The 24,898-nt window shown below is 60.2% G+C and overlaps 1 protein-coding gene across 1 annotated transcript in view; it reads right to left on the reverse strand.

Annotated features, from left to right (window-relative positions):
* Positions 1 to 1,153: 1,153 nt before the first annotated feature.
* CHD5 (chromodomain helicase DNA binding protein 5) overlaps positions 1,154 to 24,898 on the reverse strand; it is a 56,193-nt gene continuing 32,448 nt past the window's right edge. Inside the window, exons 20-41 of the mRNA XM_090268498.1 lie at positions 23,858 to 23,989; positions 21,593 to 21,710; positions 20,275 to 20,399; positions 18,919 to 19,150; positions 18,619 to 18,729; positions 18,128 to 18,300; positions 17,404 to 17,578; positions 16,880 to 16,972; positions 16,604 to 16,692; positions 16,152 to 16,285; positions 15,559 to 15,703; positions 14,982 to 15,141; positions 13,018 to 13,097; positions 12,694 to 12,826; positions 9,943 to 10,032; positions 9,193 to 9,330; positions 8,825 to 8,933; positions 6,800 to 6,932; positions 6,255 to 6,450; positions 5,377 to 5,540; positions 4,976 to 5,049; positions 1,154 to 4,367 (exon numbers count right to left, since the gene is read on the reverse strand). Of these exons, the coding sequence (XP_090124624.1) occupies positions 4,268 to 4,367; positions 4,976 to 5,049; positions 5,377 to 5,540; positions 6,255 to 6,450; positions 6,800 to 6,932; positions 8,825 to 8,933; positions 9,193 to 9,330; positions 9,943 to 10,032; positions 12,694 to 12,826; positions 13,018 to 13,097; positions 14,982 to 15,141; positions 15,559 to 15,703; positions 16,152 to 16,285; positions 16,604 to 16,692; positions 16,880 to 16,972; positions 17,404 to 17,578; positions 18,128 to 18,300; positions 18,619 to 18,729; positions 18,919 to 19,150; positions 20,275 to 20,399; positions 21,593 to 21,710; positions 23,858 to 23,989 (2,904 nt within the window). The 3' untranslated portion in view covers positions 1,154 to 4,267. The remainder of the gene's footprint in view (positions 4,368 to 4,975; positions 5,050 to 5,376; positions 5,541 to 6,254; positions 6,451 to 6,799; positions 6,933 to 8,824; positions 8,934 to 9,192; positions 9,331 to 9,942; positions 10,033 to 12,693; positions 12,827 to 13,017; positions 13,098 to 14,981; positions 15,142 to 15,558; positions 15,704 to 16,151; positions 16,286 to 16,603; positions 16,693 to 16,879; positions 16,973 to 17,403; positions 17,579 to 18,127; positions 18,301 to 18,618; positions 18,730 to 18,918; positions 19,151 to 20,274; positions 20,400 to 21,592; positions 21,711 to 23,857; positions 23,990 to 24,898) is intronic.

The raw sequence follows: 24,898 nt of genomic DNA on the forward strand, positions 1-24,898 counted from the left end.
TGGAACGGGCCAGACTGTCAGCAGACCAAAGGCGGAGACGGCTGCCCTATGAGCCACACCTGGGAAGGCTGAGCCCCCACTGGCTGCCTATTGGCCAGAGGGAGACAAGGGCCCCCAGGATGGAGCTCAGCAGGGGCTGCAATGGCCAGAACCAGGACCCAGCAGCCTCGGCCCTGGGGCACTGGCCTGAACCTGGCTCTGGGGTGCCCTGGGGGATGGCCCCCTGTTTAGGAGGGAGCTGGAGAAGGGGAGAGGAAGTTTCATGGAAGCCTAGGGCAATCAAAGCCTGGGAAAGGGTGAGCCAGGCAAGGGGTGGCCCCAAACGGGTGGCCTGGGTAGGGCCAGCCTCCCACCCCACCCTTGGGAGTGCCCAACACGGGAACTAGGCCTGGGCACCAGGGACTGGGTGGGATCAGGCTTCCTTATTAATGACAGAGCACGTGCCACCCCCTCCCCCATCTGTGGCCAGATCTGGGGCCCGAAGCGCGGCCGATGGGCCCGGTCTCTGGTCGCCCGTCTTGTAAATAACGCGCTTTTCCTCTCCCGTCTCTTTTAATGACGGTGGTTCCTCCGCTAACTGCCCTGCGCCTCGGGCTTCCAAACGACTCTCAGCCGAGACACGGCCCCGTATTTATGGAATGACAATAAAACCCAAGCCCATTGGGTCCATGGCTTTCTGCTTACCTCATTCACGGGGCTCAGCACTCGGGTCAGGGCTGGGCAGGTGTGGGGAGGGGAGGCTGCCACCATTCAGCAGACAGCCCCCAAAGCCTGGGGCCCAGGCGGTTGGAGAAATGGGCCGTGGAGGAGAGGAGAGATTGGGGACCAAGAGCCATCCCCCTGCCCCTGTCTCTCCCAACTCTCTGGTTGCTCGGAGGATGCTGTGCCCTCTGGAGACAGTTTGGGGTCCGAGGGGGCCAGTGTTTTTCCGATGCAATGGGGGGTGTGTTTAGGGGTGCAGATTGGAGGGGAAGGCACCACCCATGCACACCCCTCCTCGGGGTGCCTTTCCTTCCCAGCAAGACCATCAGCCTTGTCAGCTGTGTCTTCTCAGGTGGGACTTGGCTTCAGGCAACACCCACTCCTCCTCACATCCCGCTCCTGCCCCCAGCCCTCACCCCCCTGCTCAGTCAGTGGAGCCTTGGAAAAACACTTTGATTCAATCCTTTCCCAAAGGATTTATTAAAACACAGAAAACCAAGACATACACAGAGTACAAAGTGAAGGGGACCGTGTCGGCGACCGTCTCTGTCGGACGTCCCACGAGTCTTCCCAAGTGTGGGACAGGTCGCCGCTTACAAGGGCTCAGCTTCCAAAGCTCCGGGACCCTCCAACCCACCCGCAGCATCCCCAGCCCTTGGGCTGGCCTGGTACTGTCCCAGGGCAAGGGGCCCGGCCCCTCCACTGGGCCCGATACCGCCCGGGGCGGGGGGGTCCCTTCCCCTGTCCCTGGGCTCGGGGCTCAGGCTCCCATCCCAATGTCAGGGAGTCAGGACACACACACACCCAACGGGCCCTTTCTGGGTTATCGCACCTAAAAAAATACTTTGTTTAAAAAAAAAAAAAATCTGAAAACTAAAAAAAATCCAAAACACAATGCCAATGACTTGGGGCTGGTAAACCACAACCTGTAAACTTCCGGAAATATAAAGTGGGGCTGGAGCCGGCTCCCTCCATGGAGACAGTGGTGGGGTGGGGAGGCCCCAGACCAGGCCCAAACCTCAGCCCCTGCGCCCTGCCCAAGCCCCTCCCTGCCATCATGCTGCATGGGCCACCTGCCCCCAGGTCCCCAAGTCCCCCAGGGCCACCAGAGCCCTGGAATCCAACACCTGGGAACAAGGGTACCAGATGTCACTAGGGCAAGACTTGGCCAGCCCTAGAGGACTCTGGGAAGGAACCCCTGGCGGAGATGGCACCTGTACCAGCTGTGGGTATCGGCAGGACCTCGGTCGCAATTGCAGAAAACAAAACAAAGGAGCTTCTGAAGGCAACTTGCAGGGCGGGTCTCTTGACACAGGGTCTCGGGATGTGGTTCCGTGGCAGGTGTGGGCGGGTGGGGGCTGTCAGGACTCTATCAGTCCAAACCAAACTCCTCTTGTCCCTGGGGAGCCCAGCAGGTGATGCTTTCGGAGACCGTGGCCCATAGTTGGTTCAACAAAAAGCCTACTCGGCACTGGTTCAAATAATAAGGGGGCTGGAAACAGAACCGCCGGCTGGCACTTTGGGGTCGTGATGACTCACCACACCCCTCATTCTGCCAGCAGCAAAAAGCAAACCCAGCCTGGAGGTCCCCGCTTGCCGCCTGGGGTGGGGACAACTGATAAACCAAGAAGAACACATTCATAAGACCCTTTCTCTCTCCCAAAGCAGTTAACAGAAACTCGCTCCCCAAACGTCCACAGGCCCCTCCCGGGCCTCCGGGTGCCAGTCGCGGAGAGCAGAGCCTTTCCTCGGACCAGCGGTGCTGGCGCCAGGCTGTCTGTGGGTGCCTGGCTATGGCCTGGTGAGAAGAGCCCAGGGAACACCAGCAAGGCCGGGAAGGGTGTGGAGGTGGAGGGGACGGAGGGGACAGAGGCCCCCTGTGGAGGAAGGGCTGGAAGGCAGGGACCATAGGCCCTTGAGCTGGAGCGGCAGAGACACAGAGACCCCTGCCCCACTGCCATGTGCCTGCCAGTTGGACACTTGGGACCATCCCCCGTGGCCAGGGGAGGCTGGCACTGTTCTGAACGAGGCCGACTGCAGGCAGGCGGCCGCCTCAGGGCCCTGGGTGGAGGGGAACTCATGGCAGTCACCGCGCCTTGGCCTGAGCCAGGAGCCTCTGCAGGGAGGCACTGACCGGGGACACGCGTGCATGTGAACCACAGTGAACAGCCTCGCCGTTCCCGGGGGCCGGGGTCAGCTGCTGCTGCTGCGTGTGTGTGTCCAGGCACCTGCAGGCCACCCTTCTACCCGCCACGCCAGGCCTGCGTCTGCCTGGGAGATTCTGACCGGGATGGAGTACAAGGATGCTGGGTAGAAGTGGCCTTGGGGGTCCAGCCCTACAGGGTTCAGAGAGAGCCACGAACAGATGAGGACGGCTGGGGCTCGGTGAGGGTCAGCCAATCAGCCAGTTGTCCCCAAGGTGAGCCACCATATCCTGCCCCCAATCCTGGCCCAGGGAGCCGAGCCCACCCCCATGCTCAGGCCCCGCTTGCCTGTCACTCAAACAGGATTCTGACCCAGGGCATCTCCCCAGGGGACCCAAAGCTCCAAAATCCGGGCTGAGCATCAGACAGGCCTGGGCTTGGCCCACCCCCGACCCCACACCTTGGGGCCATTCCAGGAGACTACCAGCGGCGGGGAGGAGGACCAGGACATGAGGCAGGGAGTCTCCTGCTCTCCCGGCCAAGTGAGAACCAATCTGGGGCACCTGTGGCCCTGCAATGGGTGACAAAGGCCTGGATCGAGGTCTCTCCACAGACAAAAGGAGGGTCTGTCCACGCTCCAGGTGGTGGCCTGGTTCCTCCACATGTGCAGAGCTGACCGCAGGGTGACAGCCTGCCAGGGCACGGGGCTCCCAGGCCACCTCCAGTGCTGCTGTGACCTCTCAGCTAAGACGCCCACCACCACCTGCCCATGAGCACACTCGGCAGTGGGAGAGATGAAGGCTCCAAGCCCCTGTGCCACCAACACGCTCAGGCCTCTCCCCCACTCCCAGGGGTCCATGCTGACAGCCCCCTCCCCCAAGGAGACCACACACCCCTGGGGGTCCAGCCCTGGCAGGACGGGGGTGGCCGTGTGCCCTGCCCTAGCCCGAGCACCAGCCAGGTCTCCACCATTGGGCTGAGGAGCTGTTCTGACCCGCCCGGCACTAGGGGACCCCATGGGCAGGGGGCAGAGCAGAGGGGCAGGTGGGTGGGGGCGCACCAGGAGCTCCAGGTCTGACGCTCTGTCTTCCCAGCTGGGCCAAGTGCAGGGCAGCGGACGGGCTTCCAGGAGCTCCGCCCAGTCTGGCGCCCGCTGACGGACAGACGTACACTGCAGGCCTGACTCCCCCGCACGCCACTCAACTTTTATCAAGACAAGCGTGTTCAAGTCTTCAATAGGAAAGTGCAAAAGATGTACAAATAAATGAGATCTCCTCCAAGAAGTTGATGTGGCCCAGGTGGCCCAGGGCGCGTCCCGTGTGGTGTAGGTGTGACGCTTGTGTGGGACGCTGGGTTATGGTGAGGTGGCACTTCTGGGCTCCGGCGCAGCCGGGCTGGGCCCCGTCCCCCCTGTGTTAGCATCACTCGGGTCCCCTTCCTGTCCCACGGTGGCAACGGCTCCTAAAACGGCAGCAGCATTTCTCTCCTGGGGGGGTCGGGCAGGTGGCCCAGCGGGCGTGGCTGCAAGAGGCAGGTCACAGGTTACACAGGTGGGCGCTCAGGTCTCCGTTGTGGGGGACACGGGCAGCTGCAATCATAGGGGCTCCCTCACCAAGACCCCCTGAAGTGCCCGAGAGGGCCCTAGGAACAGGCAGCTCCCAGGGGTCACTAGTCTGGAAACCACCCCCCTCCAAAGCTCCGCCCCGGAACAAAGACAGGGCTCGGTGGGGGCCAGGGTGAGCTGGAATAAGCGCCCCCTCCTGGCCCCACGCCAATCCTGAGCCTCCTGGTCCTGGGCAGGGAGGGGGTGTGAGACAAGAGGTAATGGCCCAGGCGCCCACTAGGCAGCAGGGGAGTGGAGAGGGGTGAGTGGGGGCAGGGCTCCGGGCTGGGGGCAGGCCCTGGCCCCTGACTCTGCCACAGGTGAGCGTGGGTACACAGGGGTCTGCGTCTTCGCGACCTGGGGGCCTGGGCAGAAGCACTGGACCCAAGACGGTCCCCAGGACTGCGGAGGCTGGGGCTGGGGGCTCCAGGCACGTGGGCAAGACCCTCGGAGCCCCAGAAGGCAGTGAAGACCCCAGGGTCACAGAGGGGACGAGGGACACTGGAGTGTCCGGGAGTGGCCTTACCTCAGCTGGGAATGAGCGTTGCAAGAGACGGAAGTCACGGGGAAGGCTAGATATCTGTCAGAGAGAGAGGAGACCTCGGCTTGCCCGGGGCCACGGCGGGCAGGCGGGCCACGGGGTTTGGGGGGGTGCCTGCATGCTGCCCGGGAACACACGGGCACCTACCAGTCACATAGGGCCCCAGCGGCATCTGGTTGTAGTTGACAATCCCTCCCGGTCCTGGGCCCCGAAAGGTGGGCCCAAAGTTGTTGTTGTACATCTGGGAGGAGCCGAAAGTGCCCTGGAGGCAAGAACTCAGGGTCAGAGGTCACAGTTCTGCAGCGTGGACCCAGGGCCCCGGCTGCCCACCACCCCCCACCCCCGCCGGGACGTGCACGAGGGGGACTGAGGCGCAGGGCGCGGACCTGCTGGACGGTGGGGTCCCCGGCCCGGTTGGTCAGGCGGCTCAGGATGCTGCGCTCCGACATCTGGAGGCGGGCGGCCACCGGGGGGATGCGGGACAGCATAGAGGGCAGGCGCGTCACGTCTGCCTTCATGTCGCTCAGCAGCTCCTCCAGCTGGTTCAGGACTGGGGACAGAGGGTGAGGGGGTGGAGGAGCCCGTGCGGAGGCCCGGGCTGGTGCTTATGTACCAGGTGTGTCGCTGCACCCCCAGGGGACACCCCTCGCCCGGCCCTCCCAGGCCCGAAGAGCAGAGACAGGCCACCGGGGAGAAGAGTGGGGCTCCCCATTGCACCTCCCAGGGGCCCCCGGGCTGGACAGGAGGGCGAGACGCTGAGCCCACACTGGGCTTCCCTCTGGGCCCCCAGCCAGTCTCCTAGCTCCCAGGGAGGCCTGCCACTGCGGACAGGGCGGGGGGTCCACAGGAAGGCGGCCTCAGGAAGCACCTCCCAGGCAGAGTAGGGGCCGGTGAAGCCAGGGAGTCCCTCCCCCAAACCAGCCTGGAGCTTCCTGGAGGTTTGGGAAGCAACGGTCAAAGGTCTGAATCCTGGGAATCTCGGGCGATGCCTTCACCGCCCTGGGTTTCAACGTCCCTGTCTAAAGCGGGGTCACAACCTCACCACTCAAGGATAACGGGAGGATTACAGAGTGAGCGCATTTAAAGCCTTTGGTCAGGGCCTGAGGCACCGGACCATGGGCAGCCAGGCCCCAGCCGGCCGCGGTCCCACCCCCGGCCCAGCGGTCCCACCCCCGGCCCCGCGGTCCCATCCCCGGCCCGACGGCCCCACGAGCGCCCCCATGAGGAAGGGGACAGGATGGCCTGCGGGGAGCAGCGCTCTCACCCTTGTGCAGGACGGCATTGGCAGGCTTGTTCCCGGCGAGGGACTCCTTGGACAGGTGCTGGTGGCTCTCGGCAAGGCACTCCACCTCAGCCAGGCGGGCGTTGAGGGCCATGGCGGGGTGGTTGGGGTCCTGGGTCATGTTGAGGTACGCGGCCCTCCGGAGCTGCTCCTCAATGACCAGTGCCTGCTCCAGCAGCTGGCGGGGGGGGCGGGGGGGTGAGGGGGGGCAGGGGATGGACACTGAGCATCGCTGACCCGGCCCCTCCCATCAGCACCTCCCACCCCAGACCAAGGCTCTGAGCAGAGAGGGGGGAGGAAGGACACTCCCACCAGGCAGGCCATCCTCATCTGCTCTTGGCCACGATCACCAGGCTGGGCTCCCTGCACCCATCACCCAGGGCAAGGACCCAGCACCCTGTTAGTTGACTGACTAAATGAGTCCCCTTCATGGGAGCCTGGCCCGCCTCCGGATATATGGGGAAGCGGTTGCTGCTTGCTGACTCCTTAAGTGTGCCCCTCGGAGCCCCTCCCCCGCAGCCTCTGACCTTGAACCTGCGGGCCAGGAACTTGTTCTTCATCTCCAGGTAGTTGCCTTTGTGGATCTCAGACTTGAAGGGCTCGTTGAGGATCATGTATCTCGGGTCATTCTGGATGTCCTGCCAGCGGGCGTAGCCGTGCCTGGGTGGGCACCGTTAAGGACAAACCTGGCCACAGGGCGGGGGTGGGGGCCAGGACGGGCTGAGTCCTGCCTGTGTGTTCTCGGGCAGGTCATTAACCTTGGCTGCAGGATGAGCATGTTGATGACGATGAGGTGACACTCAACAGCTTTGCAGGGTTAACTCCTGCACCCCCAACACCCGCGCTGGGGGCAGGGCAAGACACGATCAAGTTCTAACCTCAGGGCCTGTACTGACTTCATTTAGAAATGAGGTCTTTGCAGAGGTACACAAGTTAAGAAGGGGCCATACTGAGATAGGGTAACCTGGGTCCTTATAAGAGGAAACTTAGACACAGGCATGTGGACACCATGGAAGACGGGGGTGACGTAGCTGCAAACCAAGGGGTGCCAAGGAGTGACAGCCACCACCAGAGCTGGGAAGAAGGAAGGAAGGGCCCTCCCCTAAAGCCTCCTGAGGGAACAGGAGACATAGTAACAGCATCTTGCATAGTTATGAAGCAGAGCCAGAGGAGGTTCAGTGTTACTAGAAAAGGTTATACAGTGAACTCTTATCAACCATTCACACTTTAGTATAACCCAGGCAGCCAGACTCTGACACCTGAGCGTCCATGACAGGGATCTGTAAACAATGGCCTAGCCTGGTGGTATAAATAAAGTTTTATCAGAACACAGCCACACGCATGGGGTTACACACTGTCTGTGGCTACTTTTGCTACCTCAGCAGAGGAGAGGGTCCCTCTGGCAAACCTGACACCTTCCCTCTCTGCCTTCTGGCAGAGCGGTCCAGCAGCTCCTGCCTGCCACCTCCCACCTCCCGTAACAGCAACCAGCCCCACTCAGGGCTGGCATGAAGGTCACCATGCGGGCCTCTCCTTGACTCCGGGAGGTCTGTGCTCAAATGTCACCCTCTCTAACCGTCCATCCCACCAGAAATGCAACCCCAACCCAGAAGCTGCCTGGTACACGGCAGAGATGGAACTGAAGATTGAGTGAGTGAATGAGTGAATGAGTTAATGAGTGAGTGAATGAGTGAGTGAATGAGTGAGGGAATGAGTGAGTGAGTGAATGAGTGAGTGACTGAGTGAATGAATGAGTGAGTGAGTGAGTGGGTGAGTGAGTGAATGAATGAGTGAGTGAGTGAATGAGTGGGTGAGTGAGTGAGTGAGTGAATGAGTGGGCAAGTGAGTGAATGAATGAGTGAGTGAATGAGTGGGCAAGTGAGTGAATGAATGAGTGAGTGAATGAATGAGTGAGTGAATGAGTGAGTGAATGAGTGAGTGAGTGAATGAGTGAGTAAATGGATGAGTGAGTGAGTGAATGACTGAATGAATGAGCGAGTGAGTGAGTGACTGACTGAATGAATGAGTGAGCGAGTAAGTGAATGAATGAGTGGGTGAGTGAGTGAGCAAGCGAGTGAGTGAATGAGTGAGTGAATGACTGAATGAATGAATGAGTGAGTGAGTGAGTGAATGAGTGAATGAGTGAGTGAGTGAATGAGTGAGTGCAAGCCCTCGTAAATCATGAAGCAGCCTCCAGGTGTCACTGCTGGGAGGGAGTGAGGTCTGTGTCATGAGGAGTTAGGAGCATCTGCTGTGGAGTCGCATGGATGGGCTGTGTATCTCTGGACTAGTCACCTGGCCTCTCTGAGCATCCGTCGCCTCCTCTGTATAAAGCGGATCAGAGTTCCCCTTGTGGAAAGCTGCTGTGAGGACAGAGTACTGAGGGTAAAGGGAGGAGCTGCTGCCATGGTCATCATCATCATCATCATCGTCATCCTCCCCAGGAAAGGGGCCCTAGCTCCTGACTCCTCACCCCACACACCTCATGTCCCTCTCTGAGGTCTACAAAGGAACAGGCCAGAGTCTGCCCAGCATGGCTGGGCCAAAGATACGTTACGATGCCCGCTAGGAGCCAGTAGTCATGGCGCCGGTGCCAGATGTCGTAGATTTTCCCCGAGGACACGGCAGCGCGTTCTTCATTCTGCCACAGTGTGTGCAGCTCTAGGAAGCACCCAAGAGGAGCAGGATGAGGTGCCCCCAGTCCCTCACAAAGGTGGGCCTGGGAAAGCCTGTCCTCACTGCCTATCACCTTCCCACTCCTAAAGGTTCAGTGTTACTAGAAAGGTTATACAGTGAACTCTTATCAACCATTCACACTTTAGTATAAAATAACCATCTGCCCAGACTCCCAGAGCCCACACAGTCAGGACAGCTGTGACACCAACCACCCCAGCTCTCTGCCCCTACCCTACCCCAATACCTGTGAAGCCCCCATCTGCAATGTTGAACATGAATTTGAACTTCCCATTTTTATCTTCCTTCTTCCCTTCCTCATCTTCCTCTTTGTCACCATTTTGCTGTGTTTCGATGGGCTCCTTCTCCTCAACTTTGGTATCATCTATGGATGGACAGACCCACGTTCACTCATCCATCCGAAAGGCACTGCCCAGGGGCCCCTCTGCCAAATGCTGGGACCCAAAGGCAAGTGGAAATGCATCACCCCATCCCCCAGGGGCTCGCTGTACAGGGGCATTTTAAACGGACAAACCAGCAGCTCTACCATCTAAGCAGGTAGCGCCGGCTCCTGGCCCAGGTGCCTCTTCCCCACCACGTCAGGACCCCCCAGGAATGGGGCAGGGATGGGGTGCATTGTGTAAGGGCAGCTTATGTTCAAAAATGGCAGCGTGGCCTTAGGGGTCTGATCACAGGCCAACTGCTCCAGAACATTCCAGCACCGAGAGGTGCACAGGGCTTCCAGCTGAGCCCCAAGCTCTACAGCAGCAGCTCTCCTTCCTCCTGGCAGTGGCTGGGACCACAAGAGGGGTCAGGGGAGGGGGGAAGGTCTGTCCCCTGCAGGGGCTGGCATGTCCCAGTTCCCACCCACCAGCTCCAATCAGGGCCCAAAGCTGAGGTGACAGTGCCCAGGAGGCTGCAGAAGTTCCAACAGGGTCCAGGCGACACCCTCAAGAGACCAGGGGCCCCAGGACAGAGCACACGCAAGAGCCCCAACCTGGCCTGGAGTCGCTGCTCTCCCCTCTGCTGTGCACCAAGCTGAGCTCCAGCTTGTCCAGAATCTTCTCCTTCTCAGGGAGCACCTCTTCTGCAAGACACAGGATGCGCATGACGTGGGAGGGGCCCGGGAACGGCAGGGGGACGCGGCTGGTAGCTCTCCGGCTCCGCTGGAGCCAAACAAGGGGCCCTATTCACCATTTTTCTCAGGAGTCCACGGGGGCCAGCAAGGAGAGCCCCTCTGGGGAGGCAGAACGGGGACATGGACCACCCCCTACCATCAGCACCCCTCTCCCCACTCCTTCCCAGCCCAGCAGCACCCCACCCCCCAGAACCCTCACCACTGCCACGCTAACCCCAGCCCTCAGAGTCCTGGCAGCATGGCAGGCCTTCGGGGGCACAAAACCCCTCTTACAAACACCCGGGAATGTCAGGCAAACGCTGTCCCGTGGAGAAAGGCACGCGTGAGCTCCCAGAAGAGGGGGACACTGTCAGGCGCCATGAACAGAAGGAAATGAAAAGCTGAGAAGCAGAAGCCAGGCCCGGGCAGGAGGTGAGGGGACACCAGGGAGAGGCCTGAGGGCTCAGACTGGGTCTCACCACCCAATAGACAACTTTTGTCCTGGCTGGTGTGGCTCAGTGGATTGAGCACCAGCCTGCGAACCAAAGGGTTGCAGGTTCGATTCCCAGTCAGAGTACATGCCTGGGTTGCGGGCCAGGTCCCCATTTGGGGGCACACAAGAAGCAGCCACACTCTCTGAAAATAAAATAAGTAAAGTCTTAAAAAAAAAAAAAAAAAAGGATAGACAACTCTTAACACTACACACTTTCAGTGCAGATTTCTAAGATGCCTCTAAGAGAGCCTGGCCCTGGAGGACAGAACCCTGGATGGGCAGATTAAATCCCGTGAGCAGGTCACATAATGGGGGCACAGCTGACCTGAAAAGAGGGATTTTGCAGGTGGCCCTGACCTCATCACACCAGCCCTTTCAAAACAGCTTTTTCAGACCGGTCACAGGAAAGGACGTCAGACATTTGGGGCCGTGGGGACTCAGTGCGCCCCGGCTGCCTTACAGGTGGAGGGGCCTGAGCCAGGGCCCGTGGGCAGCTTGCAGGTGCTGAGATCGGCCCCCCGCTGACAGCCAGTGAAGAGCTGACATCAGCCCAGGGGTCTTTCGAGGTTAAAAAAGATAGAAAAGGCAGATTTCCTATCAAAGCAACGCTGCCCTAAGAGCAGTCTTTCCCAGCAGCACAACAGAAGCCAGAGTACAAAAGGAGGAACGTTTCCAAAGTGGTGAGGGAAAACCCCTCTCCCACCTTGACTTTTGTGAACGAGGATTCAAGAGCGAAGAGAAAAAGACACACAATGAGGACATCTGCCGTTCGCAGAAACGGGCGGGAAGTCCCCGTAAAGGGGATACTTTAGAAAGAAGGACGCGGAACAAAGCAACGATGAGCAAATAAGCAAACACAAAGCTGCTAAGAATGTGGGAACATCCAAGTAAGGAGACGAGATTTAGAAACAGGCACAATGACAAACGTGGGGAACGGAAGCGCGGGGCAACAGGGCGCGGGAAGGGAGCGGACTGGGGCTAAGGGTGTCCGGAGGGGTACATACAAAAGCTTAAAAGTACAAAATAGAATTGACTACAAACTTTCCAAAGGGGATGAGGGGGGGGAGGTAAATATAAAGCAAACTTGATCAGGGTGAAGCCAAAGAACTTACATGTATGACCCATGGACATGAACGAAGGGGGTGGGATTGCTGGGGGAAGGGGGATACCAGGCAGAGGGGAGCAAAGGGGGAAAAAATTGGAACTACTGTAACAACATAATCAACAAAACACACTTAAAAAAATAAAAGAAAACTTGATTAATCCAAGAGATGGCAGATTAGGAAAATAAAGACAGCAAGAGTAATATAAAGCACAAAATAACACGGCAGAAATTCATCCGATAGCTTTTACGATAAAAGTACAGGAATTAAACTTACCATCTAAAAGGCAGAGATCCTGTGATTAGATTTAAAATAACAAATCCTGCTCTACAGGGTTTACAAGAGATATACTTATAACACTAGTGCACAGAGAGATTAAAAGTAAAGGGATGGAAGAAAATATGCGCCCATCGTATCTCTGATAAGGTTCATGAATCTATAAAGAACTCTTACAGCTCAATAATAAAAAGACAAATAGTCCAGTTTAAAAATGAGCGAAGGATCTGAAAGGACATTTCCCCCCCAAAGGTACACAAATGGCCAAAAAGCACAGGAAAAGAGACCTAACATCTTCATGGGCACGGAAAATACAAATCAAAGTATGAACACCGTAACAAGCCTTATCGAACTAGAAACGGAGCCCCAGCGATTACAGAATAGATATTCTTTTGAAGCGCACATGAGCGTTTACGAAACCTGACCATACTAAGCCAGAAAGCAGGTTTCGGCAATATCACACAGAAACAGTACCATATAGGCTTCTGTTTTGAGACCACAAGGCAACCTGAGGTGGACATCGCCCAAGAAAAGCAAGCCCACGAACTGCCAGCCTATGTTGGCAGGAAAAGCGCGAGCCCGCGAGGAGGGACCCGAGTCCCGGCTCTCCCCTGGGGTCTGCCACGCTGGGACGAAGCAAGCGCATCTGCCTGGCATGTGGCCCGGGAGGGACAGGGTGCAGCGCAGCCCTGCCCTTCTCCTGCCCCGGGCGGGGGAGGCCCAGACCACACTGGGCGGGGGACAGAGGGAAGCCCGCACCTTTCGGCAGCTGCTCCGGGGAGGGCTGCACCTTCTCCGCCTCCTCCAGTCGCTCCTCTCGGGCCCTCTCCTTGCCATCTGCGCTCTCATGCTTGTCCTCGCCCTCCACTCTGTCCGGGGCGGTTGGCAGCGCCTAGGGAGGACAGGCTGGGGCCTCAGCAGGAGTGGGGGGCAAGGAATGGGCACTGGGCTTGGAGCCCGCTCTCCTGGCTCCCAGCCAGGTCCTCTAGGCCCAGAAGCCCAAACTTGGAGCCAAGAGAAGACCCCCAGACCCCAGCCCCACCCCACACCTACCAGGGGCCCAGACACCAGCATCACCCCTACCTGGATTTCTGGAGGCTTCTTTGGCTTCTGCACCCCCAGCTCCTTCTCATCCATGTAGCCCAGCTGGGCTTCCATTTTGTCTGAAAGATCAAAGGAAAGGGGTGAGACCCGTGGGCTCTGGCAGGGAGCAGGGAGGCCGGAGAGAGAGGCGGGTCTGGCCTTCCGGAGCTTCCACCTGGGCCAGGCACCTCCAGGAAAAGGACAGGACCCCCCGGTGAGCCAGAGCGCCCAGTCCGGCCTGCAATGTGGGGACCCTTGGGGGACCGTGGGCCCAGGGACACCACAGCCAGGGGCTGGCTGGTAGGGCTGTGCCCCAGGGAGTCTCCCCACTGAAAGCAGGGAAGGAGGAGGGTGGAGGCCTGGACTGGCAGCCAGAGTCCAAGGTGGGCCTGCCCTTCAGGCCATGGGCCTCCTCCACGCCAAGTCAGTTCCCAACACGCCGCCCGAGGGCAGTGACTGTGGGCTCCAAGTGGCCCCGGGAAGTGGGCACTTGTCCTGTCCCATATCCTGGAGGAGAAAACAGCCTCATGGGGTACGTGACTCACCTAAGGTCACACAGGGCCAGGGAGCAAACCCAGGACTGTCCCCTTCCAGGGGGCACACTGTGCCCAGAAGCAGGACGTCCTTGGATGCACCAAGCCTCGCAGGACCTCCCCTGTCACCTGGGGCGCCACCTCAGGTCTGCCCCACGCCCAAGCGGTCCCACTGAGAGGATGCTTTGCCCAAATAAATACACGGATCCCCAAAAAGACTCTCAGAGACAAAGAACCCAGTCAGAGACGGGCAAAGGATCTGGAAAGGCCTTTCTCCAAAGAGATGTACGAGTAAGCCCGTGAGACGCTCGCTGCCTTCGCTGTCAGGAAAACGCAAATCCAAACCACAGTGAGAACCACGTCCCAGCCACTGGGGTGGCAGTCAGCACCAAGCCAGGTACACATGCTGGTGAGGATGTGGAGCAACGGGGACCCTCACACACTGCCAGGGAGGGCAGAACAGTGGGGCCACTGTGGAAATGGCGTGGCAGCTCCTCAGAAAGTTACACCCTGTGACCCAGAGAGCCCAGTCCCAGCTATGCCCCCAAGAGAAATAAAAACACATATCCACACAAAAACCAGAACACAAAGGCTCATAGCAACATCATTCACAACAGCCAGAAAGAAGAAGCCACCGAAAATCCACCAGGTGACAAATGGGTGAAGAGACTGTGGTCTATCCTCACGGTGGAATGTTATTCGCCCATGAAAAGGAATGAAGTCTGAAACCCACTGCTACATGAACGGACCTTGAAAACATGATGCTGGGTAAAAGAAGCCAGTTACAGCCCTGGCCAGTGTGGCTCAGATAGTCGGTGCATCGTCCCGTACACCAAAAGGCCACGGGTTCGATTCCCGGTCAGGGCACATGCCTAGGCTGCGGGTTCCGTCCCCCGGTCAGGGCATGTGCAAGAGGCAACCAATCAATGTTTCTCTCTCTCTCCCTCCCTTCCCCTCTCTCTAAAATCAATGGGCACATCCTTAGGTGAGGATTTAAAAAAAAAAAAGAACCACGTAGTATAAAGACCACATATTATATAATTTCATGTAAGAAATGTCCAAAACAGATGAATCCATCCAGCCACAAAGTAGGTCAGTGGGTGCCCGGGGCTGGGGGCGTGGGGGAGAAGTGGGGAGTGACTGCTAGCGGGCGCGTCCTTGCTTGGGGGGCTGAGAGGGGTGATAGCGGCACACCCCGGGAATGCACGAGAACCACACACTTTAAAGGAGCGCCGTGATGCGTGAGTTACATCTCGAAGTTGTCATTGAAAAGAACTCTCGGGAGAGCGACGGTGCAGCAGAAGCCTCGGGGCGGCGGGGCAGGAAAACGCCGTCCTCTCTCTGCGGACTGTGCAGAGGACTCGGGGTCTGCGGGGGCCTTGCCACCTCCCGAGCGCCAGGTGCCCGCCCCCCGCTCGTCCGAGCTCAGACCTGGCAGGCCCAGCGGGGCGGGCAGGAGGTGAGCGGGGCTGGCGGGCACCGGCGTGTTGGGGTCCGAGGAGATGACCTCGCCCAGCTTCTTGCCCTCGGGCCCCTCTGGGATCAAGTCCGGGGTGCTGTACTTGCCGTTCACGTGCTCGAACTCCTGAACCTGGGGCCGGGGGGGGGGGGGGAGGGAGGGAGGGATGTGGTCACAGCTCAGCTGGAAGGGCCTCAGAGCTGCCCACGCGACTGGGGGTGGCCCGGCTCAGGGTCAATGGCCCCTCTGCCCAAGGTTGGTCAAGCCAGATGCACTTCCGACTGCCAACGCCCATGCCAAGCCCCACCCAGCCCGTCTCCCTGCGTCCTCTGCCCTGGGACCTGCCACCCTGGCCTCCAGCACCCCCAGACCACCACCCAGAGAGGCGTTCGGGGCTGTTCTCTCTGGCCCGGCTCAGACCCCAGGCAGCCATGTGACCCTGAGCCAGGCACTTGCCCTCTGCCCTCTGCCCTCTGTCCCACCCCCCCGGAGCATGCCAGGGCCACGGACAGCCACCAGGAAGGGTCCACTAAAGGCTGACTCACCCACCTTCTTCCTAACTAGCGACATGACGCCGATGCGCGTGAGCACGTGCTGCCTGGAGAGGCCCTCGCGGGGCACGCCGTCCGCGAAGGTCTCCGCACCATCGGCCCCCGGCTCACACAGGTGCCGCATGAAGAGGGACACGTAGGCTCTGGGGGGGGGGGGGGGGCTGGGGCTCAGAGAATGGGGGCCCAGCAAGGACCCTCTGCAAGGGCTGGCAGGACCCCCCAGGAAGACTTCCTGGCTGGAATCATCTTCCGTCACCTGCCTCCCAACCAGACCAGGCTCAGGCCCCTAGGGAAGGGCAGAGGGGCCTCCCCTGGCAGCGGCACCTCTTAGATCAGCCCCCGCCCTGGGTAACCCAGACCCTCCTTGCCGCTGTCAGCACAGCTGGTCTGGAGAGGTGGCCGGTCAGCGTTTTCTGCAAATCAGCCCTGCCCAGGCCTGGACCCCAGCCACCCAAAAATCCAATGGCAGCGATGGGCAGGTGCCCTGAGCCGGGTGGGAACGGAAACGCTGAAGGGTGTGCGGGCTCGCCCAGCTGGAGCCTGGCCACTGCGGGCTGGACGGCCGCCGCCGGGGCCCCTCAGCCCCTTTACCTAAACTCCTTCTCGCTCTTTCCTCGGAGGTCCCGCACCAGCCAGTGGGAGTTGAAGGCGTCCTGGGGGGGCATGCCCCACCGCATAATGGCATTCAGAAAGGCCTTGCGCTGCCGAGCATTGAAGCCCAGCACCTGGGAGGGGCAGGGGGGCGGGGTGGGGAGCAGAGAACTCAGCGATGGGGACCAAAGGCTAGGGGGCAGGACGCAGGGGGAGGGCATTGGGAAGGCAGGCGCCCCCAGCCAGGGCAGAGCAGAGGGTGGAACCCAGACCCAGGGTCTGTCCCGGCCCCACCTCCACCTGGTGGGACCCTGGGCAGACCCCAGCCCTCCCGCCTCCCACCTGTACTCCAGACCCCAGCAGTGGCAGCCGGGGTGACTTTGTTCTGAGATGGGACAAGATAAATCAGGGGGAATGGGCGCTGGGAATGTGGGGGTGCAGCCAGGCCCCACCTCGATGTTGCCACCGACACGGGCGAGAAGAGGCGGCAGGGGCTTGTCTCTGTCACTCTTCAGCTGTCTCCTGGACTGTCGCCGGCCACCTGGGGAGCCCACCACAGCCTTTCGGTGGGGCCATGACCCCACCCTCTCCGCCAACTCACCCAGCACTGGGACCCCTCAGGACAACCTCTGAAGCTGCCCCCAAGCCTGTCTTGATGCCCCAAAGTGCCCCAGGCTGGCCATCAGCTCCCTGACACCCAGCCCCGAGCCGCCAGCACTCAGACTCACTCTGCCCTTCCGGCCTTTCCTCGAAGTCTTCGTCCTCGTCCTCGGAGCCGATGGAATATTCTGACTGGTTGTCGGAGAGCTCGTCCTGCCACTCTGGGGGCCCAGCAGAGGGCACAGAGTGAGCTGGGCAAGCAGCAGCTCCCCCCCAATGCCCTACACCCCAGCGCAGTGACAGTGACCATGAAAACCACCCTCCTGTGAGCTCACCTAATAATCCCAACAATGGACGCTACCTCCTAAGGCGGCAGGCCATCATCAGCCGTATTTTACAGACAGGGAAACAGAGGCTTGCCCAAGGTCACACCACTGGCAGCGAAGTCACTGGACCACTACCATCTTGTTCCCTCAAACACCCAACACCCCACACCTGCCTCCAAGCCCCCTTTCTCCAGGAAGCCCTCCCAGCTCAGGCGATTCCCACACAGCTCCTGCTCTCCGGCCCCCAAGGGCTTCCTGCCAGGGGATGCCCTCTCTGACCTGCCAGAATCCTGCCCACTGAGGCCCTCCTGAGCCCGGACACGCACCCTGGTCCTCCTGGGACGTGTCATTGTAGTTGACCTGCTTGCGGATTCGCTTGCCCTTGCCCAGGTTGCGGGCCAGGTCCTCCTGCTGCTGCTCGTAGTGGTGCCGAAGCAGCTTCTCCCAGTAGTCTGGGTCCACGTTCTCCTCCTGTTTGATGATCTCCCGCTCCACCTCCTCCTGGAGATGCAGGCACCAGGGTCCAGTGAGGGCGGGGCCAGCAGGTGGGTGAGCAGCAGACACAGGTGCCAGGGGCTCAGTAAGGGGGTGGCCTGCAGGGGGGCACCTCTGCCCACTGGGAGGCCTCTTGTTGCCTCCACCACACCTCACATTTAGGAGCTCAAAGATGAATTGAAAAGCCTGCCTACTCCAGGAAGCCTTCCCTGATCTACCCAGGTTCCAGACCCCATCACAGTCACCGTCATTCACCTATTCATTATTTCATTCATTCATGTCGCAAGTATTTCCTGGCCTTGTGCCAGGCACTGGGGTACAGAATGGAAGAAGCCCCTACACAGGGCTGCGTGCAGGAGCACTGTGGGGCTGTGGTGGGGCGGGGCTGGGGTGGGGTGGGCGTGGCTGCAATGGGGCGGGGCTGGTGAGGTGGGCGGGGCTGCAATGGGGCGGGGCTGGTGAGGTGGGCGGGGCTGCAATGGGGCGGGGCAGGATGTGGATGGGCGGGGCGTGTGGGGCGTGGTTGTGTGGGGTAGGGCGGGGCCTCAGACTTACCACGCCGTCCTCCTCGCGCACCACGTACTGCGCCACCTTGAAGGAGCTCAGGTACTCATTCATGTTCTGCAGCTCCGTGTCGTCCGTGGCGTCCTGGTTCCGGTCCAGCAGCTTGGAGATGGCCGCATCGTCATAATGGATCACACTGCTGTCCTCCACGTCCTTGTTGTCACCTGGGAGCAGACAGGGTTCAGAGTCGGGGAGAGACGGGGGTGCCCAGGTCCAGCTGCGGGGTCCCACGTGGACTCCCGACCATGGTTCTTCCGCGTCCCCGCGAGGGGCTGCAGCCGGGAAGCGTGGAGCCCAGAGAGCAAACCCGCCCTGCAATAGCCCCACTGCCCACCCGCTGGCAGTCCACAGGCTTGCAAGTAGGGGGTCGGAAGGGGTGGGCAGGAAACACGACAAAACGCCAAACAGGTCAAGCATGATGGGAGGAACCCCGTCTTCTCCCACGGCTGGAGGAGCGGGGACCAGGCAGGGTTGGCCCCTACCTGGCGGGGTGCTGCCATGCTTTTTCTTGGCGCTGGCAGCCAGGGCGCCCCCTTTGGAGGACTGGACGTCAGGGATGGGTGTGATGGGCCTCTGGCCTTGAGACATCATGCCTGTAAGGCAGAGGCGGAGGAGCTGCAGGCCTGAGGGGCAGTGCCCAGAGACACCACCCTGGCCCTGCCCACCCTGGCCGGGAGGCAGGGAAGGGGTCAACAGAGGAAAGAGAGGCTGGGGGCTGGGGCAGGCCCTGGAATGGGTGTGTCTCAAGCAGCACCCCCACTCTCATCGCCCTGGACACCCACCCTCTACGTCATCCTTGAAGAGCTCTTCTGTGCCGAACTTGAGGATGTCGTCCAGCTCCTGCTTGGTCATGGAGCCCGACTTGGAGCCCAGGCCGGGCCGCACCACCAGGTGGGTGAGCATCATCTTGCGCTTGGCCACCTGCGTGATGCGCTCCTCCACCGAGGCCCGCGTCACGAAGCGGTAGATCATCACCTTCTTGTTCTGCCCGATGCGGTGGGCGCGGCTGAAAGCCTGGGGGCGACCTGCAGTTCAGCACCTGGGGCTCTGCCCAGGGCTGGGAGCACACGGCCAGGCACCACTGGGGGCCAGCACGGAAACCAGGAAACAGCCCCGGACCCCAGGGAAACAGCCCATGGCCACTTGTGGGGGCGGTGCACACAGTGTGCTCATGAGCATGTTCTGAGCGGGATGGGCCGTGGCAGTGCGTGGAGGTGAGCGTGCACCAGGTCGCTGTGCTCACTTCCTGCGTGTCCCTCCTGTGGGCTGGGGTGCCTGTGCAGGCAGAACTATGCATGACTGCAGTGTGCGGGGGCAGTGTGGCCAGGGTGTCTGATGTAGAGAAGCCATGTGGGGCTCTGATGGGGATCATGGTAAGGCGGGTGCTGCACCGCCCTGGAAGTAAGCCAGTAACGGGGCTGCTAGAGACACAGGCCCCCCGTGGGGGCAGCAGTGCCCGGAAGCTGCCCAGGGTACTGTGAGGCTGAGGCTCTGTGCACTGGTCGCTGCATGATGTGACCCAGTGTAATGACATCTCTGGGTGACTGCATAGGTGCACATACCTGTGCACGAGATACAAGCCTGTATATGGGCCCCGAAGAGCTTAAGTGTTCAGTGTGTGTGTCCCCGCTCCAGGTGGGGGGCCAGGGGACATGAGGGTATGTCTACTCCATAGCCCCTGACCTCCCATCCTTCCTCCCCAGCTTCACTGGCCCCTCCTCCATCTCTTCCTCCCCCCAAACTCCAGTAGGCCTTGTCCCCGACTCTCTTCTCCTGTCCCACCCCTAAATGGCCCCCTTTGAGTCTCAGGACTGACTCCCTCATCCCGCCTCCCTCCATGGCCTTGGTCCCGAGGGTGTTGGGAAAGACCAGGGCTTAGCAGCCACACAGATTGCTTTGTGTCCTTGGACATGTCCCCTGCCCTCTCTGGGCCTTTTTCTTCCTTCGTACAATGAAGAACTGGAGGGGTGGGCAAAGCCTTCCACTGCCACCCAGGGCCCCTCTTGGGACTAGGACTCCATGGGGCTGACCCCAGAGGAAGTGAAGTCCTGAGACACTGGAGGGGGGAGGAAGACCCAGAAAACTAGGGGCAGTGAGGGGCCCACAGGTTTCGGCACTTTGGCGTCAGGGCCACAGACCTGGATGTCATTGTGTGGATTCCAGTCCGAGTCGTAGATGATGACCGTGTCCGCCGTGGCCAGGTTGATGCCCAGGCCACCCGCCCGGGTGGACAGGAGAAAGCAGAACTGCTGGGCCCCGGGGGCTGAAGAAGAGAGGTGCGTGCCGGGCAGGTGAGGAGTGGGGACAGGTGGAGGGCAGGCAGGAGGGCAGGAGGGAGCCAGAGGGAAGCAGGGGTGGAGCTGCAACTGTTCCAGCCACGGGAGCACACCTCGCTCAGGGCAGGGAGGCCCGAGGCGGCTTCCGGTGGGGCCGGAGCAGCCCCCGCAGCCCCACTGAGCCCCAGCGGCGCTATGGGACCCAACAGGAGGTACCAGAATAGGGAGGAAGTTGGCTTTCTACGCCTCAATGGACAAAGAGCAGATGGCCAGCAGCCAGTGAACGCAGAGACCTCGGGCCTCCGTGCCCTCCCGCCTCCCCCAGCCCAGGTGTGTGACGGCACCAGGGCCGCTTGGGACCACAGCTCCAGGGCCTGGGCTGCCCCACGGCAATCCTGACAGGCTCTCAGGCCCATCGGGGCCCTTCGTTCAGTGACCTGGGACCAACCACAGCACCCATGGGAGCTGCACTCAGGGCCCCGGTCTGCCTGCTAACTCAGCCACTCCTGCTTCCACGTGTGTCCGGGCCATGTCTAAAGGTTCTGTTTACTCTCTGACATGAGTGGGCAGCAGAAATGGCTGCTTAGGGCATCTGGGCAGCGAGGGCCCCAGCCCTGCTCTGAGCACGGAAGCCGGGAACCAGCCATGGCCCCCAGGGAAACAGCGCCCGGGGCTCCTCGCTGCAGGCCTGCCACGAAAGACACCCAGTACAGCCGCCTCTTCGTCGCTCCATATTCCCTTCACTCCAAGCTCGCTGCTGGCTTCCCCCCCTCACCTCGCCTCCCCGCGGGAGGAACAGAGCCGATGGGTGAGTGCAGGCATGCGGCCCTGCCCGTCCTCTCTCGGTCCCCTAGGAAGCAGCCCACAGAAGCACACGCTCAGCTCCATCCTGCACTGCTTATGACTGGCGGGCTATCTAGTGTCAATGTCAGAAGCCCACGGGTGCCAGCTCCACGTAGTAACAAAGGTGGCACTTTCCTTCCCCTCTGCCTTTGTCCTTGTCTCTTTCTTGGTTCTGAGCAGGTGTTATCTACCAGGCCCCTTAGCACCCAGCAGGCCCCCAAAAGGTTCCATGGAATGAATTCCTTTTAGCATAAAACTAAGGGGCAGCTGTTAGGACCTAAGGACTGGTCTGCTCTCCCGGGGTCCCAATCCAGAGCCCTGGGAAAGGTAGGGGTACCATTGAATCTGTCGATCGCCTCTTGCCGGAGGCCCCCCGTGATGCCGCCATCAATCCGCTCATACTTGTAACCCTCGTACTCCAGGAAGTCCTCCAGGAGGTCCAGCATCTTGGTCATCTGCAGGGAACATGGTTTGCCTGAGAGGCTGCAGCAGAGCAAGGACCCCCTCAGGGCTGTGGCCAGAGACCCCACAACAGTCAGGGAAGGAAAAAGCAGCCTGCTGAGCGGGAAGACAGGCAGGCCCCCAGCAGACCTGACGCAGACTCCCTGGGGAACAGCACAGCCTCTGACCTGGACCCCCGGAGCCACTCACTCCTCCAGCCCCATAGCCACCTGCCTAAAACACAACTCTGAGCATGGGCCTCACAGGGTGAAGTCCCAGCTCCCTCCTCACCCAGGCAGGCCAGGCCGGCAGGACTTGGTGCCCCATCCACCTGGGCTTCATTTCCCAGTGCCTCCTTCATCCCCTCCAGGCATCCCAAATGACCTGAGCTCTGCCTGGAAGGCCCACCCACTTACTACCCAGAGAGCTCAGACCACACCTACTCTGTGATGTCATCCCTGATTTCACTCCTCCCCATGAGAGGAGAAAGGCAGTCCCTTCTGAGCTTCCATAACCTTGTGTATTTCCCTTTGTTCTTGAGAGATAGTTCAGCTGGGTATAAAATTATCCGTAGGCATTTTCCCACAGCATGAGGAACATTTTGCAATTGTCTCCTGCCACCTATTGATAAGAAGGTCGAGGACAGTGACTGTCACTCCTTTGTACGTACTAGGTCTGACGTGCTGCAGTTTCCCTGGAATGTGCCTAGGGAGTCGTTTGTTTATATTTGTATTTCTCTCGCTCAGTCCTCCAGAGTACACTTCAGATAGGAGTGCTCACGTCTCTCCCAGGTCTGCAGGTCCTCACTAAATTGGCTTCTTCGCCATGTTTTCGCTTTCTTCGGCAGCTCCTGCAAGGTGACAGCTGGAGCCTCCCCAGGCATCCTCCATGCCCCTTCTCCGTTTCTCCTCTGCCTCTCCAAGCCGCACTCAGGAAACGCCTCGTGCCAGGTCCCCGTTCACCCGTGCGCTCTCCAGCAGAGCCGCGAGTTTACCAAGTCCGCTGAGATGCTCCCTTTCGGTGCCACGCAGGCTGTTTTACCCAGCAATCCCTCTTGTTTCACTTCCTCCTGCTTGTGTGTAATTGATTTATTCTTTACCTATGGCTATCATTCTGGTTTTCTGTTTTTGAGGATCCTAAACCTGTTTATATAAAGTCTCTTCCAGGCTTTTCTGTTGTTCTTTTCATTTGGCTTCTACTTACTGTTTTGTGGGGTGTCCTAGCATTTGGTTTTTCCCCTAGTTTTGGAACTGGGTTTGTGGGCTCATATCGGATTGGTGGGGGGCTCTGTGACTTGCCCTCTGTACACGTTCCTTGGGGTCGTGCAGTCCCTCTACTTGACCTCTTGAGGCCTCAGTCCAGAATCATGTCTTACGACAGCAGAGGGGCTGGGGGAGGGTGTTGGGGATCCCATGTCCAGGCCGGTCCACAGTCACTGCCTTGCTCAGCCTTCCCCAGATCCTTGACCTGCAGCCAGTGGCAGCAGCTGTTTCCAGGTGACTTTAGTGCATGAGGAGCCACCTCGCAGCCCCCAGCTCTGAGCAATGGCTCAGTCCCACCATTAGGGAGCATTGTTAGTACCATGACCCTACAAGACCATCACCGGGGGCCCCATCACAGAGCTGGATAACTGTCTGTTTACCTCTGACTCCTATAAAGACTAATCTTGAGGACAGGGACCTGCCACACCCCCACACACAGAGATCCAACAAGGGGACAGAGGTGCACTGAGTGCAAAGATGCACAAATGTGCAAGGCTTGACAGCCCTGCCCGCTGGCCACCCAAAATGCAACGCTTCCGGTGTCACTACAGCCCCGGAGCTGCACAGCCCAGGGACTCCTCCCAAACCAACCCCAAAGCCCCGTGTTCGTGAGAAGCCAGGCTGCAGGGAGGAGGGGTGGGGGTCATTGTGCCAGCCTGGGCCCGACGGCAGGCTCCGCGCTGCTTCAGGAGCATGCCAGGGGGGCAGGAGGTCTTCACAGCCCGTGCGCCCTGGGAGCCATGAGCTCGGCACCCAGCGGCTTTCCGTGGCTGTCATGCCAGGGCCCAGAGGGAACAGAGTCGGCCCTGAGGGGCTGCCGGCAGGTCGTGCCCTCAGCTAGCAGGGGCGCAGGGTCCTTTGTGGGGTGGAGGTGGTGCCAGCCACCTGGGGCCGCTCACCTGGGAGAAGATGAGCACACGGTGCCCTTCGTCCCGCAGTTTCTTGAGCATCTTCTGTAGCAGCATGAGCTTCCCCGAAGACTTGACCAGGGAGCTGCCGTCATAGGAGCCATTGGGCAGGACGGGGGCCTCCTGCAGACACAGCACAAGGCGGGGCATTGGGGGCACCCTCTCCTCTCTGGCAATGGGCCGAGCACCAAGCTGAAGTCCATGTCAGGCCAGGCTCAGCAGGGGTGGAGGCGCCTGAGTCACACATGCCCGGCACATGCTCAGGCTTGCCGGCCCTGCCCTCCGTCTCCCTGCTGCTGACGCTCCACCAGAGACATCAGTGAATGACGAACGACACAGAGTATTCAGAGAAGCCGGCCTTCCCAGCAGGGACATGGCCCGGTCTCTGCAGCCACTGTAAGGCACATCCAGGCAAAGCCAAGCCCCGAACCCCAGCTGGGCGGAACGTCAATCAGGCCTCTGCCATGCCAGAGTCGAGAGGGCAGTCTGGGGTCATCCAAGCATGGCCTCCCGCCCCTAACTCTGCCCTGGCCTTTCGGTTGGGGACGGGGGTAAACTGCGGAGCGAGAGCAGCCACAGCGACAATGGCTACTGTCTCTGAGAGCCGACAGGCCAGCACCCTGTGAGGGCACTTTATGTGCACCGACTCGTCTGGTCCTCACCCTATAGTCCCATTTTACGGGGAAAACTGAGGCCCCAAGAGGACCATTAACTTTACTGAGACCACAGGGCCTAAGCTGGGTGTGTCACCGGGGCCCAGTCTCTTCCCCAGATGGCACATCAGAATCAGCAGGGGCCCCCAGCCTTCCTGACCCCCTTGGTGACTGAGCGCAGCCAGGGCAGCCCTCAGAACCCTGGCCTGGGGGGATCTCAGGGTGATTACTTAGGAATGATGGGGGGGCCGAGGGAAGGAGAGGGCCTGCCCACGCAGTAGACAGAGGCAGGTTCTCAGAAACTTCGGGCAAAGTGGGGACCTGCACCACCTCCAGGACCTCAAAGTCAAGAAGCATCACGGCAGCCACGGACGCACAC

This window comes from Furipterus horrens, unplaced genomic scaffold, assembly GCF_987537825.1.
Source record: "Furipterus horrens unplaced genomic scaffold, mFurHor1.1.pri manual_scaffold_3, whole genome shotgun sequence".
Taxonomy (NCBI): domain Eukaryota; kingdom Metazoa; phylum Chordata; class Mammalia; order Chiroptera; family Furipteridae; genus Furipterus; species Furipterus horrens.